General features: G+C 42.3%; 1 protein-coding gene across 3 annotated transcripts in view; it reads right to left on the bottom strand.

The window, feature by feature from the left end:
- The window catches only part of atrn (attractin), a 111,946-nt gene that overhangs the window by 91,602 nt on the left and 634 nt on the right, over window positions 1–19,710 (bottom strand). For all 3 annotated transcript variants that reach the window (XM_047337543.1, XM_047337542.1, XM_035609641.2), the window contains exons 2-5: window positions 7,738–7,821; window positions 4,890–5,003; window positions 4,480–4,608; window positions 1,411–1,607 (exon numbers count right to left, since the gene is read on the bottom strand). In XM_047337543.1, coding sequence (XP_047193499.1) covers window positions 1,411–1,607; window positions 4,480–4,608; window positions 4,890–5,003; window positions 7,738–7,821 — 524 coding nt within the window. The remainder of the gene's footprint in view (window positions 1–1,410; window positions 1,608–4,479; window positions 4,609–4,889; window positions 5,004–7,737; window positions 7,822–19,710) is intronic.

The following is a 19,710-nucleotide window of genomic DNA, read 5'->3' as shown; positions in this document are numbered from 1 at the left end:
AGACATCTGTCTCCTGCTTCTGCACTGGTGGGTGCAGAAAATGAGTTCATTTTGGAGGATAGCATCGCACAGAGCACTGAGTCTGCTGTGCCACAGCTGAAACACCATGACAGGGTAATAAAGGCTGGGAAGAAAGAGAAAAAAGAAGAAAAAAAATTGCCAGTCTGTTTCCTCGACTCGCTCGGCTTCGGTAATTAGATCATGAGCTGCACCGAGCTGCTGATACAACCGCAGTTAAATGAAGCTGTTGTCTCCAGCTTGTGCGGAGCCGCTCAGTGGAGCCGTTTAAGAGCTAATAGATAGCTTAGGCACATATGGTCTGACGAGACAAAAAAACTACAGTAATGTCATCAAATCAAATAAAAAATTAATAATTCATGACTCAACCACAATGATGAGCACTCTGAACAGGCGTAAAGTTCATTTTAAGTGCAACAGGTTACGGATGAAGTCAGTAACGCTCTTTACCAGAACCTCCAACTGCCTCTTTAGAGATACTCAAAGCCGAGCCACATGTATTCCTCTGTATAATTTAGAAAAAAATAGATGTGATTTGATTTAGACATTATCAAATTTGTTATAATTGTCAAAATAATTTTTCCTCATTTGGTCAAGAGTGGGGTTTCCGTAAAGAAAAAGGTGGAAATGGCCTCTTTTAGGGCTGCAACTCACCATTGTTTTCATTTTCGTGTAATCTGTTGATAATGTTATTATTTTCTCCATTAATTGATTTGTTGTAAAATGGTGAAAAATGTATTTGTGTTTCCCCAAACCCCAGAGATGATGTTTTGTTCTGTCCACTCACCAAAGATATTTAGTTTACTGTCATAGAGGAGCAAAGAAACCAGAAAATATTCATATTTTGACTTAAAAACTACTTGAACCGATTAATAGATTATCAAAATAGTTGGTGATTCATGTAGTAGTCGATTACTAATCGATGAATCGATTCTAGTCTCTTTAAAAATAAACAATATACATCAAATTTGATTCTTGTTAAAGGAGACATATTGTTTCCCTTTCCTCTCGTGTGTTATAGTTTGTTTCTGTGTATGTAATAGCATCTGCATCTAATCTTCCCTCTGTTTATTTCTGAAAGCTCCATAACTGCTGCACAAAATCGTTAGAAAAATAATAAGAAGGCGCGCCTGTATTTCCACAGATATCCTGTATTCATAATTATTTGGCTGGTGAAAGCGAATCTTGGCAGTTGTGATTATGATTTCCCAGCTCTGGGAGCAGAGCCACTGTTCAACACCCGGTAGAAAAAAAATCTTGTTTTAGTCGCTGGGGAGCATTTGGCACGCGTGGGGCCTGTCGAGGCCGACCCCAGTGACATTGTGGCTACTCAAACCGGCGCACTGCTCGAGACAATAAGGGTCGCGACGCCGCCGCGGTGCCGGTGCCCACCTTGCCATGCGGTCTTGCAGACGCATCTCTTGTCCTGGCAGCTGCCTCGCTCGGGGTAGCCGCAGTCGGCCAGGCAGTACGGGACGTCGCAGGCGTCGCCCTTCCAGTTGGCGTCGCACTCGCACCGCACAGCACCACTGGAGTTCCCCGCGCGGCACTCGCCGTGGTCCGAGCAGTTGTTGGGACATGCATTCACCCTGGGAGGGAGGAAAGAGAGAAAAGACAAGTTAGGATTCAGATCTGAATTTAAATATCAGACCTATTTCAACAAGTGAGTCGAATCTGCTTGTGCGAGAGGAGTGGCTCAGCTGTCCGGGCTTAAAGCTCGAATATGCAACATTAACCCTTCAGACAGCTGAAGGTATCGTTGTTGTCATCGTCCTCCCCCGATCAGCTGGTCGAGCGCCTGCCTCGACACTTGTCTCTCTTCTCCTCGGAGGGCCGCCTGCTCTCAGACGGCATCGAGCTCACGGCTCAAATAACTGAGACATTGGCTTGTTTCAGACGAGCACTCAAGTGGCGACATACTACCGAACTGACACAAATGTTGCTGCGGACATCTTCTGGAACTTCTCCTCATCGTCCTGTCCCGCCTCCTCCTGCTGATGCTGCTCTACCCAGACGCCACAGAATGTTGCGGGGATTTTCCTGCTGTTGGGAACATGCCTGACTCAGACCGACTCCTGCTGCGTTGGTCATATGTGAAGGGCAACTTCCGGATGCAACCTTGCAGACTTTTTGGCGGAGTTCACGTCTGAAAACTGCTATAAAGACACCACAAGCACTGTGGTACCTTAATCTGTCCAATTGACACATTTCGTGCCGACAATCTAACATCCTCTTCTCAAGAGGTTAAGGAGCCGTTACCTCTGTCTGTCAGTCAGTCAGTCTGTCAGTCTGTCAGTCAGTCAGTCAGTCAGTCAGGGCACATTACCCAAAGGAGAACCCATCACATTTTTTAAAGTGGATCCAGATAAACGGTCGGATCCAGGATTTTTTCCCCCTCTTTCTTTAACGTGGATGTGCTTTCCCGAGAGCCCTTCTAGTTTGAAAAATAAAACCTGTGGCCTCACAACCATCTACTTTGGCATCTGCCGTTTTTCAGGTGCTGCTGGTGTCAAACTCTGAATGGATTGGAATGAACACAGAGCGTGTAAACCAGCAGAGATCTGTAAAAACTGTTTCCTTATTTTAATATGAAGGGGGGGGAAATAAGCAAACTGTGAACAAGAAACTGCTCCTAATGCTCCATAAAACATGTCGGTGTCAAAGGTTTTGCAGTAACCTCAAACAAAACAGACTATTATCCACCAAAGCAAGAGATTGAAGTAAGATGTCATGTTTTTATTTTATGTCCTCCGGAAGACAAACGATGTTGTGGAGGCAGACGGACGACACACGGGGTCCTCGTTACTCTCTCATGTTCCTTCTGCAGTCTGATGGTTTGATGTTTTTTGGCTCCTCCACCTTTTCCAGACACCAAAGACCAGGGGGACCCGGGGGGGGGGGGGGGCAGTTCGCTTTCATCCCACTCTGTGCCTTTCAGCCCAACTTCAATCCCATCTCTATGGTGACGAGGGGGGCAGGGGCATTGTGTCCTTGTGCAGATGTTTGGACAGGACAGGCTCCACTTTGGCTTTCAGAATATTATTTGCTTTGAATCCCAGTAGCACAGACGACAAGTTTAACTCTTTCTAACTTTAGATCAGTGGCTACAGTAGATGTACAGTACAGAGCTAATGACTCATATAACGACAGGAGTCAGCAGATGAACTGTGCAGCCACAAGACAAGCCATAAATTATGGCCCGTTAATTATCTAACTCTGTCACAGTATTAAGTTTTGGTCCCTGAAGTGATTTACAGTATGTAACAGTGAGTCCAGTAGCTGATTCATATGTGACGTGTTTTTAATCCTGCTAGGGAAAAACTAACCCCACATTACGTTTCCTTTTTTACTGACAGAATAAAACCTGACTGGACATCGGTCTGAACATTTTTCACAAGACATTCATGTCAAACTTTAAACTTTTTTTTTATATATATATGAAATTTTGGGATTTTTAAAAATATCACCATCATAACTTGAGTTACTTAAATTAGTTCAATAGAAAAAATTGCTAACTCAGAGTTTCAATCTGAATTTATAAAAATAAAAATAAAAATAAATTAAAAAAAATAAAAATTTAAAAAAAATTTAAAAAAATAAAAATAAAAATAAAAATAAAAATAAAAATAAAAATAAAAATAAAAATAAAAATAAAAATAAAAATAAAAATAAAAATAAAAATAAAAATAAAAATAAAAATGAAAAAATAAAAATAAAGATAAAAAATTTAATTAAATATAAAATTAAATTCAGACATAATTTTGAAATGATGAGTCCAGGTAGTGGTTTAAATCCACTCACTCAAATAAAAACATTCTCTGCGTCGTGTCAGTTTCCCTCAGAACTAAGATGTCTGGATGTTTCAGATGCCTTAGACCAACACACGCCCCAGGTCGCCCAGCAACTGCAGTTGATGGACGTTAATGATCCAACAAAAAACACACTGCCAAATGCAGCAGCCGAACGTGGTCCTCTCGCTAAAGTGCCATCAACCGGCCGTATCGGTGTGTGCAGGGTGAATCATGCAGAAAGTAATAAGGTTTATATGCGTCATTGTGTTCCAAGGGGGAGGGAAGTGGCTCCTTCGTCCAAGTAAATCTCCAGAGCCGGTGGAACGGGAGACGGTCTCGAGAAGATATTTGTCATTTAGCAGAGACGTTTATCCAGCGACTGACTCCATCATGAATGCATGTGTGGACTCTCAGAGATGCAAACCCAAGGGCTTGGCAGCAGCACATGGCTTCGCTCTAGAGGCTTAGGAGCAATGTGATATGAGGAAACTCCCTCTCCACCAAAAAAAGAAAGAAGAAGGTCTGAGAAGTTTCGTTTGAGACGAATTAGCAGATTTGATTTGATTGTTACGCTCCTTTTACAGGACCAGCCTTGCTCTACCCAGACGTTACAGAATGTTCTGGTGATGTTCCTGCTGGTGTGAAGGCGTCTGACTCGGGACAATCTCACCTGTAGGAAATGTTGAAGCCGGTCAGGTTGTAGGCAGCGTCGCTGAAGAAGTGCAGCAGGGCGTAGCCGGACTGAGACACCACCTCGGGAACCGTCTCGTTCCCGTAACGCTCCGGAACAATAAGACCACTGCAAAGACACATGAGCGAAATCAAAGGCTGTTTACTGGAGGTAACATCTTGTAGAATGTAGAATTTTAATGGTTTGGAGAATTTTTCCTACAACCCTAAAACACTATTATTAGTCTGAGTCTCAGTAGGGTTTTAAAATCATATCATCTAAGTTTTGAGAAGTTTTGGATTAAAAATTTGAAAAAGCAGAGGTAGCTTTTTTTCCCTTTTTTTCCCGGAGCCTCACTCTGCTCAGACAACCACCCAACCAACCGTCAGTCAAGTCCGCGGTCGACGTACCTGAAAGCAGCGAGAAGCGGAGCGTAGATGGAGTCTCCGTCGTACACGTAGAGGTGGTCCCAGCTGCACTCGGTGGCAAAGTGGTTGAACTTTAATCTGAGTACGGTGTTGGGCCTGGAACACACACACACACACACACACACACACACACACACACACACACACACACACACACACACACACACACACACACACACACACACACACACACACACACACACACACACACACACACACACACACACACACACACACACACACACACACACACACACACACACACACACACACACACACACACGATCATGTCAGTCTTGACATTTTATGATTCAAACCCTACAAACATTTTACAACTTACTAACACCAGCTGTTAAGTAAGAATTATAATTATTTCTTATAAAACACACATATCCGTGTTGTTCACATATTTTAACCTCAACTTGTAGAATTGGAAACTGTCACTACTTGAGCCTCAGAAATTTTATTTTGATATCAATGAAAAAGGAAAATGAACAGGCTGACGTTAACAACAAAATGTTATGACCGTCTGTTGCCAGGCAGACTCTATATTTGCAAGAAAATCACAGGATAAATAACTGAAGAAAATTTATATAAACAATTCAAATATTAAAAATTAATATTCTCTTATAATCTCCAGTGTTTTGTGTTTAAAGTAAAATGCAGCTGTTACATCTGACAACGAAGTTTTCCACCATATAGTAGGCGACTTTCTCCACTGTGCAAAATGAATAAACCAAACAGCAGATGGTTTTCACAGTAAAGGTCAGCAGACATCAAGGAAGGACAAAAAAACAAGCGCGGTTATATTTGGGTTTTGATTCAAGACATTCGTGGGATTTATTTTTTAAATGTCGCTGCTCTTAATTTGGTTAACATCGCAAAATGAAATCATTGAACAGAGGGAAGGGAGACAAAGGCCCATTTAGCGCATCTACGACGAGGAGCACAAGATGTACAGGAAGATGTTATGAATAGTCACATTTTTCTCCTCACGAATCCATTTATCAAAACGAAGCGACGACTCTCTCCTCCCTCCTCCCCCGCAGCAGAATAATGAAGTGAAGAATGGCAGCAGCCCGAGGTTCGGTTACAAAGACGACTTGTGACCGGTGAACTGTAAATCAAAAGTGAAGTGACTGGGGAAGATCTTACGAAAGGAAAACATCCCTTCCTGCGTCCAATTCAAAAACAACCATCAGGGCAAAACGCCCAGCGCATCAGGCATCAGTGCAGTAAGATACAAACCACTGCGTCCCTTCAGACCACTGCTGAGACATTCAATACACTTAAAGGGGCAATAAGCGATTTTGGAGAAAGATTGTTTGTTGTTGATTTTCTGACTGCGCTGACCGGGCTGTGAACCCGCAGCCTGGAGGACGGGAGACGGACACGCGGCTAAAACCCATGAGTCGTAGCGTCTGTGGGATATTTCCTATCAAACCAAAAGCTTTGTGTCCACCGCAAAAAAATTATCTGTTTTTTTTCTTTGATTCTCTGATTTCAACTTCTTTAAAAGTGAATATTTTCCGGTGTCTTTGCTCCTCCATGACAGTGGACGTGTGGGGACAAAACAAAACATCACCTCTGGGGTTAGGGAAACACAATGGAAATTGTATGGACCAAACTACTTGACAATAATCGACATATTAATCGATTATGACAAGAATCGTTAGTTGCAGTCCTAGTAAAATCATCAACAAACGCAAAGAGAGAAACAATCTTTCTCCAAAATCACTTACTGCCCTTTAAGCTGCACCTAACGCCTTTTAAGCGTTAGAAGGTAATGAAAACGTGGGACGACGCGGAGGCCTGGCTACACAGCTACACTCGTGTTGGAGGTGAACGTTCAGCAACTGTGGCCTCCTGAGCCCCGGCACAGTCGCTCTCAACGAGTGCTGGCTCAAAGCCCAAAATGTAAATGTAATCAAAGAGCTCACGGTTTTGGAAGAGCTAGCTGGTAGCCAGAAAAGAAAAAAAAAAGAAGAAGAATTGCTGCCCTGGATCAATACGCGGTTGTGCGGTTACGCTGACTTTAACAATACAGGAGGAGTATTGAATTTCCTCACAGTTACTGTGCCGTTCCCTTTCATCCATCACCCATCTGGACACTGTGTGTTCCTGACGCTGGACGGATCCCGGCGAGGGACTGCAGAGTGGACTGTGTCTCTGATAATCGTTACCAGCACCCTTGAAAAATGAATAATATTGAGCCGCAGCCTCGGTTTTCACAATCCCTCTCGCAGCTGTCGAAAGGTTTTTAGGAATCTCCCATTGTCTTTTGTATTTATTTATTTTTCAAATGGTAGAAACTGATTCAATGGATGAAATGAGAGTTAAATACATTTTTAAAAATGCAGAAAAGACGTGAATTTATGTTTAACATTTAAAAAAGAAGTTTATTTTCTTCATCTTGTTTAGTTGTGTAAGTGTTTTTGTCTCATTCATAGTTATTTACAATAAAGTTTGTGGTTAAACTGTAAAAATATCATGTCATAAGGGTTCAATAATGAATCATTGCCAATTTTTTAAAATATGCATTTAAATATATTTAGGTCAATGTTTCGGTTCCTTAATCCATAACCGCCAGACTCTAATTTAAACTGGACAAGGAGATATGTATAATAAACACTAACTTGATATCAGAATACTGATTTTCCTTGTACTATTTATAGTTTTGTTTATGACACACGGCACACTCAGACATTTTCGGAACTATTTAAGGAATTCAGTCGGTGTCAGACACATTTTCAAGTTCTTACGAACGAGCAGCGTAACCGCCACAAAGCTCTGGTGTTTGTCTGAGATGTTTGATTAACGCTTTACTCACTGTCCCTCGATGAGCCACGTGCACTTGGTCTTGTACTTATAGTTTCCTGGTCCGTCGGTCAGAAAACCCGAGGGCCCCGTGAGCCTGATGGAGAGAAGAGAGGAAAGAGATTCAAGGTTACAAACCAACGTGTGATGGTTATGAAATGAGGGCCACAATAAAACACAGGATAAAATCAAGAATAGAAACCTAAAGGGAGAAGTACGGAAATCGTCATCATCACTGTAACAGAAATGTGTTTCTCATCAGTCAAACTTTTGACAAATCTCACTTGATTTAAGGCAAAAATAAGAAAATAAATTTTGAAAAAGGAACAATAATCAATCAGTGAGTGCAGCGACATCAACAGGTCTCTGAAATGAACTCCTTCATGAATTTATTTAATCTCTTATAAAATAAAAAGCGCAAGACTCCGACTCTGCAAACGTCATCACGTTAATATTTCAGTTATTCCAACACTTTGATTTATGACCAAATACCTGCAGAACTACTTATGTTCCCATCAGCCTGATCTTCCCTTCACGTCAATTATTAATTATCATTAAACTAAGTGTCAAACATGACGTAGCATCAGTATGTTAGCATGCTGATGGATGCAATTGGCTCAAATTTATTATTTGATTAGTGCTAAAATGATTAGAATGATTCATGCATGAAACCCCAAAAAATCATCATTAATTCGTGAAGCAAAATGTTCTGACAAAGCTGAAAATTACTAATAAAAAAAAGAAAAAAGAAAAAATTTAAGAAAAAATAATAATAATAATGATGATGATGATAATATGTTTATATCTTGAACTTTATCATTTTATGTTTTAAATTGTCTTTGGCCCTTTAAAGGAAATCTTTGTGTTTAAAATTTAAATTTCAAATTTCAAAAAATTTGCTTTGGGTGTTTTCAAAAATATTTCATCATGTGTTTTTTCTACCTACTTTCCTTCAGCCTATTCTCTAATACTTTAATGTTGGACATTTGATGACTGTCCCCATCTTGACCTTGATCATCTTGGTGAACTGTGTAAACACCAACGATGGAAACAGGAAGCTTTGCAATGCTCATATCTTGCTTTTTCATGTCGTCATCCAAATCTTTGAAATACTGACCATAACATCGAGGCTGCAGTTATAATTTCTAAAGACGCAACAGAAATGATTAGACAAGAGCCAGTGAGCAGAGCGGAGCGGAGGTAAACACAAACCGGCCGAGGGGCTAAGAATGATTAAACCCTCGCAGCAAATTATTATCCGAGGCCAAAGCAACGGCGCTGCCACAAAGTGCTGAACAGTGGCACCAGCCTGTTATTGCCTGATCAATTTCCAGCCTGATGACACAGCAGCATCAGCAGAGAGGAGCTGAATTACACAGGGGACACTTAGACGCAGTCAAGAGATTGTGTCATTACTGATGTGGTGTCTCAGGGTGCAATGACTCTGCTCACACACCCAGTCACAGTCACACAGTCGTGTTTCAAAACAGACTCTCGGCACCGGGTCCCACACACGCATGCACACACATGCACACGGGCACACACACGCACGCACACGCACGCACGCACACACACAACGACGACTGCAGTAGAAGAACACACTCAATGCTCCGTGTTCCGCTGCAAGAGTCAGTCACAGATCTCAGCCTGCTGGTGAAAACAATCATTTCACGACATGTGAAGGGTGTTTTGAACTTCGGGGGAGATCCCTGTTGTGTATCGCAAAGACAAGTTTTTATTCGCATCCAGGCAACAACTGTGGCGCAACTTGTTGTTATTGAAAACTTTTGATTGCTCCCACAGCTGCTGACGTGCAGGCCAACAGCCGGAGTGAGTGAGTGAGTGAGTGAGTGAGTGAGTGAGTGAGTGAGTGAGTGAGTGAGTGAGTGAGTGAGTGAGTGAGTGAGTGAGTGAGTGAGTGAGTGAGTGTGTGTGTGTGAGTGTGTGTGTGTGTGTGTGTGTGTGTGTGTGTGCGTGTGCGTGCGCGTGCGCGTGCGTGCGCGTGCGTGTGGGGGCAGGACGGCACAAGGTCCAAGACCGAGGGTGTTGTTAACTTTTACAGGCCAAACAAATGACACTATAATGCAACGATGCATCTCTGGATTGAGACGTGCATCAGCTCAGTAGATCGGAGCGAAACCTCACATTAAAACCCCCGGCCTGTCTGAACGTCGCTGCCTCGCTGTTTGCACTGCAAGTGTTTTAAAAGAGGCGTAGATAGCACACAGCTCTTTTCACAGGGTAGGTCATGGCTGACACACCGACACTGTAATTACAGGTCTCTCGGTGTGTGGATACAGCCAGGGCCAGCTGGGACGCTCAGCTCGGAGACAAACAGGTCTCTCTCTCAGAGGGGAAGAGGCTCCGGACTCTGAACCCGACACACCTCCAATTCTGAAACAGACAACTCCAAAGGTCCTGAGCAAACTCTTCTGTGTGTCGTTCTAAAATGTCACACAGAAGCAGAAAACAAAGGCCTGCACGGTGGTGTAGTGGTCAGCACGTTCGCCTCACAGCGAGTCCTGGTTCAAACCAACCAGGGTTTGTGTGGAGTTTGCATGTTCTCCCCGTGTATGCGTGGGTTCTCTCCGGGTTCTCCGGCTTCCTCCCACAGTCCAGAGACATGCAGAATGGGGTCAGGTTCATTGGAGACTCTATATTGACTATAGGTGTGAATGTGAGAGTGGATGGTTGTTTGTTTCTGTATGTGGCCCTGTGATAGGCTGGCAACCTGTCCAGGGTGACCCCCGCCTCTCGCCCAATGTCAGCTGGGATTGGCTCCAGCCCCCCGCGACCCTTAAATGGAAAAAGCGGTAGACGATGGATGGATGGACAGAAAACAAAAGATTGACGCACATTAAGTGATGTTAAGCCTTTTCCTTATAATGGGCTAAAATTTATCTGTTCCTACTAGGGATAAATCATTTTTTATAATTATCGGTATCGGCCATTTTTAAGCAGATTTGCCGATTAGATAGAATTCATTATAAAATGTGACTACTCTCTGGACTTTATCAATGTCCCTTCCATTTGTGTTTGTTTGTTCAACTTCATAATAATGCTGCTGATAGACTTTTTACACTTTTTTTACTGCAGACTTATATCGGTTTCTAATATCGGTAATCGGCCTCTTGGATTAGTAATAATCGATATCGGTCGACTGCTGGTTCCTCCCAATGACAACAGTCCTGTGAAACAGAAGCCATCAGTCGCCAGGTGCCTGTGCTTCTTCTTCTTCTTCTTGTTATTATTAGATGCACATCGATACAAAGGAAAACCTCAAAATTCGCGATGACGTCCGATGGCGGCGCTTTGTCTTTGCAGCAGAGCCAAGAGGCCTTCAAAGTTGAAAAGTGGTGCAGCCTGAGAGCAGAGCAAACACACGAGTCCTCATTCAGAGGCGACGGCGGTCGTGCTCGGAGGCTGAAGGGGGGAAAGAGCTGCGCTACGACAGAATGTAAATACCACAGGGGGCAAAAGGGGTTTTCCCTCCAAACAGTCTGGGGAGACATATATGATTTTGCACATGTCAGCATAAAGAAATCTGCCTTAATGTGTGTAGGATGATGAATTCAAGAGTCCTGAGGTGAAGAACCTCCACATGTAATAAACAATAAATATACAACCCTCTCTCTCGCTGTGCCAAAACATTTCAAGGGATTTATTGAGAGTGACTCTGCAGCAGCCATGTCAACATCGGCTGTGCAGCCAAAACATGCTCATAAAGCTTTAAATCAGTCCATGAATATTTCATAACTCATTAGCGGAGGCTTATTCTCCAAGTTTCTGTTTCTGTGCTTCTCCACCTCAGTGAGTTTTGTTGGCGAGTAACTTCACTCCGACCTTGTTTTTGTCTGGACTTTTGGACTCATCAGTTTAGTCAGAACCATAATAAGAGGTGTGAAAGTTTCCTCGGACCAAAGCACCAAAACGTAGTCCCATCAAAAGAGGTGGCCTCGGTCCCGATCAAACTGAACCATGGTTCGGTTCTTTAGCAATGTGAAAACACCTGTTTGTTTGTTTTTTGGGATATTTCCAACTTTTGGGCCAGTTGCAGGAAGTTGACACAGAATTAAGCAATAGAAGAAGAAAAAGAAACCATACATAGATTGGACGGACCAGCTGTCAATCACACAGCCCAATGTATACAAGGCTTGGAGCTAATGTTGAGTACTGCGTCTGAAGTTCTTGTTGGTAGTAGTAATATAATAATGATCCATTGAAACGGAACAATTACTACCTGCTGAATTGACAACACGCTGACGTCACTCACACGCCCGTCTGCAAACCAATCAATGTCAAGTACAGGTAGACGCAGCCCACGTAGGAGATGACGACGGGACGTAGGTACATTTTACGAAATTCTTTAGTGCACTGAAACTAAAACTAACCGCAAGTAAACGATGTACCATGGACATGAACCTTGGTTCTGACATTAAGGTAAACTCACCAGCAGAAAACAAAATCCTCTGCTTGGATATGGAGCATCACACACAGTTACTGATGCCACCTTATTAAGATTTCTGTGCCGATAGTCTTTTCTTCCAATGGCCTTCCTGTGCAGCTGCAAGCAAATCTGTCTGTGCCTCTGCATCAGCAGGTTAAAAGAAAGAAAAGAATAAAATAAATTAAAGTATCACAGTTGTGGGCTGGTGGCTTAGCGAGGTCCGCCTTCAGACGGGTCCCAGACAAGCGCCCGAGGACGGATGTGGACTATTACGCGACGACAAAAGACGACAGCAGCTTCACTACAAAGACGAGAGCTGTGACACTGCGAACATGAAAATGGCAAAACCAATGTCAACGTCAGACGAGGACACATTTAACAGTGTGCGTCTGTGTTTAAAATTTAATACGTGTAATTTCTTGGCGGTAGAAAATTTCCCCCCCAGGCCTGGACTGGAGATATTGATTGATCCAAACTAGTTTTTAAAGCACCACGGCAGCAATGTTCTTAAGAGGGACTTTTGTTGGTTCACGTCTCTGCCAACAGATTTCCATTTTATTCCACAACAGTTACGTGGTGGTGACGTGTCGAGAAGTGTAGCAGCCACGCACGTACGTACGAGCAAAAGGACAGAAGACGACTGTACGCTGGTAAACATGAACGTAAACAATACATACAACAGAAATGGGAAAAAAAAAAAATCAGCTCGGCAAATGCTTTCAACGTGTTAGTTGTGTGTAAATATCACTGTTTCCATGAAAAACCTCACAGCGGATCTGTGACCGACAATACGTTCACAAACAAATAATAATTTAAAGGGACAGTAAGTTATTTTGGAGAAAGATAGATTTCATGGTTGGAGATTTTGCCGGACTGGCTCGGGGATCGAACACAGCCTTGGGTACGGGAGACAAACCCCTGAGTCGTAGCTTCTGTCGCTAGAACGTGTCACACAGTGTTGTGCTTTTGGTTGTTTTCAATTTTTTGTTCTCACTGCAGACACAGAACCGCCAGCTAGCGGACAACGGCGTGAGGAAATATTCGCTCAATTTTTTCAAAATAGTGTGTTGGATTAAAATCGCTTACTACCCCTTTAATCGTTTATCCTTCATTTTGAATAATTAATTTGTCATTTTCAAGCAAATATATGAAACTTTGCTTGTTCCAGCTTCTTCAAAGATGTGAGGATTTGCTGCTTGTCCTCATTTTCAATTAACAACCTTTACATTTTAAAGATTTTTTGGTGGGATGAAACCTTGGACTAAAAAAAAGCAACAAACAAATGCATTGATGATGAAAATGATCATAAGTTCCAGAGAAATAAGAGTTGTCGTTGTCTTTTCTGCAGAGCTGGTGACTATTAAGCCTTTATAAAAGTTTGACAGCGTGACATTTACTGGTGATAAGCACTAATTCATACCAACAGTGTCACATAGTTCAAAACTAATTTCTACCAGTCAATTAAAAGAGAAACAGACAAGAGAGAATCCTAAATGATTGCAGGTTGGGAAGTGTTTATTACAATTTGATTTTTTAATTCACTTCAAAAGATAAAAGCATTCAGAGATACAGCATGTGGCAATAAGAACGAGCAGCGGTCGAAGTATTAGTTGGCAAAGATTTGCACATTAACTGCTTTACAAAAAATATTTAAGGGGGAGTGAAGAGTTGTTGCCAGGACACGAACATGCGTCAGAGGCTCACACCGGCTTTAAGTAGCCTGGACAAGGCGTTGATTCAGCACCTCGTCCCACTGCCTCCAAATAAAATAAAAACCTAATTCATCTCGGCTAATGCTCCATCTCATACTAATAATTAATGATAAAAGAAGAAAAAAAACATTACAGTCGCGTTTCTTTGGGACTCTGTGTCGAGAAGCATAAAGATGACTTTTGTAGGAATAATCTGATAAGAGTGTGAATACAGTCTGATACAGTTTTATGCCTGGTGGCGACTCATTAATAAGAGTTACACGCTATAGAGAAACCAGTTTTCAAATGAATATAGAAACATTTTCATAACTGCCGCTTTATACTGCGTTTGAGTGGATTCGAAAAACACAGTCCAAAAAAAAAAAAAAAAAGAATAATTTATCTATTTTTATTTATCTACTTACAAAATCTCTCTATAAACAGTGCAACCTTCAAACTACTCCTTCCAAATAAACAGTGCATTTCACAACGGAGGTCTGTGGAGGATTGTCTACTGGAACAGGCAGACTGTTTCTGGGAAGGCGGGGGTGGTGGTGGTGGTGCGGAATTTTAAAATTTTTTATTTCTCAATCACAAGCGAGCTCTGTTATGTTGGGACGAAGGGAGAAATCCAAAGACATGGACGACTTTCAAACGTTGGCAAAGAGAAGCAACGATATCTCCGCGTGTGGCTGGACATCAGTAGACGCAAGACAGAACATTTGGTTTTGATTGTTAGTTTGATTGAAATTAGGAGTTTTAGAGGTTCTCGTTTTGCTAAAATGATGATGTTTTGTCTGATGTAAAGCGCACATTTGTCGTACTCGCAAATATACATATTAATGTTGTGCCCAGCCCTATGGGGGTCTACTCACCGAGACTCATGGGAAACAGTTACACACTTCAAAGCATCCCTTTAGATCAAAACGAAAATAAAAGATTTTCTGCCGTAAAAAAGCTACAACAAAACACACGAGCCCGTCTCCGTAACCCCCCTCCTGCGTGTTGATTTTGGCCCTCGCTTGCCTAATGGGGACTCCATCTTGGCACGACCCTGCCACAGAAAGCAGCTTTTTTTACCAGGCTTGTATGGCCGCATTGTCTGTATGCTAAACACGGCCTCGGACCACATGGCTGGTCCCCCGGAAAGAAGAAAAAAAAAAAGAAGAAGAAGAAAGAAAAAACAACAACTATCGGCCCCTTTGACCACGTTAACAAAACAGAAATGGCCCCCGACTCCGGAGAGCAGCAGGTTTCACACTTGCCTGACGACAGCACGTCATACTCTAAGTCACAGCCCGGCTGTCCCATCGGAGAAGGTCAGGTTCCACTTTTTAAAGGCAAGAAAATTCTCCGAAGATCTGCATATATGCAGGATATACCGAAATGCAAATAAGTCTAATAATCATTCCAAATTCATTGGTTTATTTATTCATTTAGTTTTTTTATGAAGCGATTAATTGTTGAGTTTACAAAATGTCAGAAAACATTAAGCGGTATCACAGATTAGCTCTCACAGCCCAAGGTTACGTTTGAAATTGCTTCTCTTTTTTTCCCCACTGACTCTGTCTACAAGACAAAGATGTCACACACACACACACACACACACACACACACACACACACACACACACACACACACACACACACACACACACACACACACACACACACACACACACACACACACACACACACACACACACACACACACACAGACACACAGACACACAGACACACAGACAGACGAAGCCAGGATCAAACTGCTAACAAGGCTAATTATCAATTGATTGTAAATGTACTCTTTTCATATATGTAGTGCTTTTCTAGTCCACTCACAGTGCTTTACAGCACAGTGGATATGACCCATTCACACACACATTCATATACACGCTTCAATATCTAACGCTTTGCCTACGAGTCCTGCGTCTCATTCACACGCAGCCCGGCAGCGAGACCTCAGGGGCAATGTGGGGTCACAAGGACACTTCAGCATGTGGAGTGGACGAGCCGGGAGTATATCAAATATAACTATTAAGCCCCGCTCAACTCTAACCGCAGACGTTCATGCTAACAACTGAGCCGCCATGCTACCCAGGATGCAGCTGGGGTCCGGTGATGATTTTCCACAGACACAGTCATTACTCGAGTGGCAACTGGCTCCCAGTTTTTTTTAAAACCACAACCTAAGAGACGAGTCGTTTCAGCCCTCGGCGCTGCCACGCTGCCACCCTGACAGCTCAGCGGCCGTTCAGCCTCCAGGTCACCTGCTCAGATACGATCATCACTGACGTGCAAACAGTCCCAGCTTCCCCTTTTGCTTCAACGCGACTGACGCTGAGTGTCACGGTTTTTTTTGGGGGGGGGGGGGGGTTTTAAAAGGGACAAAATTGCCCTGGGTGTGCTAAAAAGATTCAAACATTTAGCCGAGGGCTGCCGACCGGGCACAGCCCTGATGGGACACTCTTTCTGGCTGCACGGACATGCCCGCTCATCACAACGCTTGGAACAAGATCAACCCCCCAAAAAAAAGACAAAAAGCAGAAGTATAACATTACACGCTGATCTCACATTTGACTCGACTAAGGAAAAGGACTTTGGATAGAGGAAGTCGTAGGCAAGATGTGCAAAGAGGGACAGGCCGATATAAAGTGTGCAATAATGTAATCACCATCGATTGAAGTGTCGTGGAGCAAAGCAAGGATGGTTTTCTCCAGTAAAAAGTGACACTTTGAAATGTCAGAGTACTCTTATAAAATCGACATCATATACTGCGTTTGCTTTTGCACAGTTGGGAATGTCGTCACCCTCCTTTGTTCAAACCAGTCGACACAGGAAGCTGCTGTCCACATAAACGTGGGCAGACGGGGGGGTGGGGGAGCGGATGTGTGATCGGTTTTTAATAAGTGGTCACCTTCCTCCCCACCTCTCACATGTTTCCAAGAGTTTCACCGACTCTTCACTAAATGGCTCAACTGTAAAAACAGATTTCAGCTTTTCCCAAATGACCACATGCAAAGCACAGGGTCAAACTTTGACCCTGAGCTGCTGCTGCTGCTGCTGTTACTGGCTCACTGCAGTGGGTCAAACACCATCCAGTCCTCAGGTTCGCAACTAGCATCACTTGATGTACGATTGAGTCTTGTGAAGCCAGACAGACGACACTAAACAGTCGTACGCACAGGCCCGACAGAAGAAGGAGAAGAAGACCAACAACAACAACAACAAAGCCAGTTTGGACGGTGGCCTCGTCTGCGCTCCCCGCTGAGATCTCCCGCTGAACCTTGTCCTGCTCACAAACAAGACCGCAGACGTCCTCATTTGCTCCGACACAGACGGAGTTTATAACAGCACCGAATAACAAAATAACAGGTTTTGAGGGGGTTACCTGTTGATGTACACCTCCCTGGTTATTACCTGATGATCAAGTGCTGCCTTTATCCATTTGAAGTCATTTTTGGGGGTTTAAAGGTGCCGGACACACAAACTACAACGACACAAGAACATTTCTTTTCTCGGCCTCGGGGAAAAACACAACGGGGATTCCTCACTTTGAGACGACGACAGATAAACAACATCCTCATTAGCTGCGGTCCCCACTGACCGTACAGACACGTGAAGGGACGCCACTTATGTTCGGTGATGATGTCACAGAGTGAAGTCACATGATGGAGAAAAACATACTGAGGCTCCACACTGGTCAACTGTCGGCCACATACATATCATCATAATCATGCAGATCACATGTCAGCAATGTTCAGCTTCTATGCAGACGTGTACTGCATCTGAACCAAGACAGGTGAGCCCTGTAGTAATGTTAACAGCATTAGTAGTAGTAGTAGTATAGTGATAGTATTAGTATGAGTAATTATTGTAGTAGTAGTATTGTGATAGTATTAATAGTAGTAATTGTTGTAGTGGTAGTAGTAGTTGTAGTAGTACTAGTAGTTTAGTAATAGTATTAATAATAGTAGTGGTAGTAGTAATGGTAGTTTAGTAATAGTAGTAGTAGTAGTAGTAACAGCAGTAGTAGTCGTAGTAATAGAAGTACTAGTGGTAGTAGTAGTTTAGTAATAGTAATAGTAGTAATAGCATTAGTAGTAGTAGTAGTACTAGTGGTGGTGGTAGTAGTTTAGTAATAGCAGTAATATTCAGCAGCAGCAGCTCAGTAATATTCGTAGTAGTAATAGTAGTAGAAGAAGTTCTAGTGGTGGTAGTAGTAGTTTAGTAATAGTAGTCGGAGCACTGGTAGTAGTAATTAAGTAGTAGTAGTAGTATTAATAGTAGCAGTAACAGTAATAGTAGTAGTAGTAGCAGTAACAGTAATACTAGTAGTTATAGTAGTGGTAGTAGTAGTAGTAGTAGTAGTAGTAGTGACAGTAATAGTAGTAGTAATAGTAACAGTAGGAGCAGCCCTACTAGTACTAGTAGTGGTAACAATACTAGTAGTTAATAATACTAGTAATACTAATAATACTAATAATACTAGTAGTTATAGTAGTAGTAGTAGTAATAGTAGTAGTAGTGACAATAGTAGTAGTAGTAGTAGTGACAGTAGTAGTAGTAGTAGTAGTAGTGACAGTAGTAGTAGTAGTAGTGACAGTAGTAGTAGTAGTAGTAGTGACAGTAGTAGCAGTGACAGTAGTAGTAGTAGTAGTGACAGTAGTAGTGACCTTAGTAGTACAGACAGTAGTAGTAGTAGTAGTGACAATAGTAGAAGTAGTAGTGACAGTAGTAGTAGTAATAGTAGTAGTAGTGACAGTAGTAGTAGTGGCAGTAGTGACAGTAGTAGTAGTAGTGACAGTAGTAGTGACAGTAGTAGTAGTAGTAGTAGTAGTAGTGACAGTAGTAGTAGTAGTAGTTACAGTAGTAGTAGTAGTACTAGTAGTAGTAGTGACAGTAGTAGTAGTAGTAGTTACAGTAGTAGTAGTAGTACTAGTAGTAGTAGTGACAGTAGTAGTAGTAGTTACAGTAGTAGTAGTAGTGACAGTAGTAGTGACAGTAGTAGTAGTAGTTACAGTAGTAGTAGTAGTGACAGTAGTAGTAGTAGTAATAGTAGTAGTTACAATAGTAGTAGTAGTGACAGTAGTAGTAGTAGTAGTAGTAGTAGTGACAGTAGTAGTAGTACTAGTAGTAGTAGTGACAGTAGTAGTAGTAGTAGTAGTGACAGTAGTAGTAGTACTAGTAGTAGTAGTGACAGTAGTAGTAGTAGTAGTAGTGACAGTAGTAGTAGTACTAGTAGTAGTAGTGACAGTAGTAGTAGTAGTAGTAGTGACAGTAGTAGCAGTGACAGTAGTAGTAGTAGTAGTGACAGTAGTAGTGACCTTAGTAGTACAGACAGTAGTAGTAGTAGTAGTGACAATAGTAGAAGTAGTAGTGACAGTAGTAGTAGTAATAGTAGTAGTAGTGACAGTAGTAGTAGTGGCAGTAGTGACAGTAGTAGTAGTAGTAGTAGTAGTAGTGACAGTAGTAGTAGTAGTAGTTACAGTAGTAGTAGTAGTACTAGTAGTAGTAGTGACAGTAGTAGTAGTTACAGTAGTAGTAGTACTAGTAGTAGTAGTGACAGTAGTAGTGACAGTAGTAGTAGTAGTTACAGTAGTAGTAGTAGTGACAGTAGTAGTGACAGTAGTAGTAGTAGTTACAGTAGTAGTAGTAGTGACAGTAGTAGTGACAGTAGTAGTAGTAGTAGTAATAGTAGTAGTTACAATAGTAGTAGTAGTGACAGTAGTAGTAGTAGTAGTACTAGTAGTAGTAGTAGTGACAGTAGCAGGTGTCTAATTGCTCCAGGTGTGCTCTGCCCATCACCTGCTCACGAGCCACCTGAGCTATGAACTAGCAAACACTGTAGC

Source organism: Scophthalmus maximus, chromosome 15 (genome assembly GCF_022379125.1).
Source record: "Scophthalmus maximus strain ysfricsl-2021 chromosome 15, ASM2237912v1, whole genome shotgun sequence".
In the NCBI taxonomy this organism is placed as follows: Eukaryota; Metazoa; Chordata; class Actinopteri; order Pleuronectiformes; family Scophthalmidae; genus Scophthalmus; species Scophthalmus maximus.
Note: the sequence above shows the minus strand (reverse complement) of the source record. Positions and strands in the feature narration are given on the sequence as shown.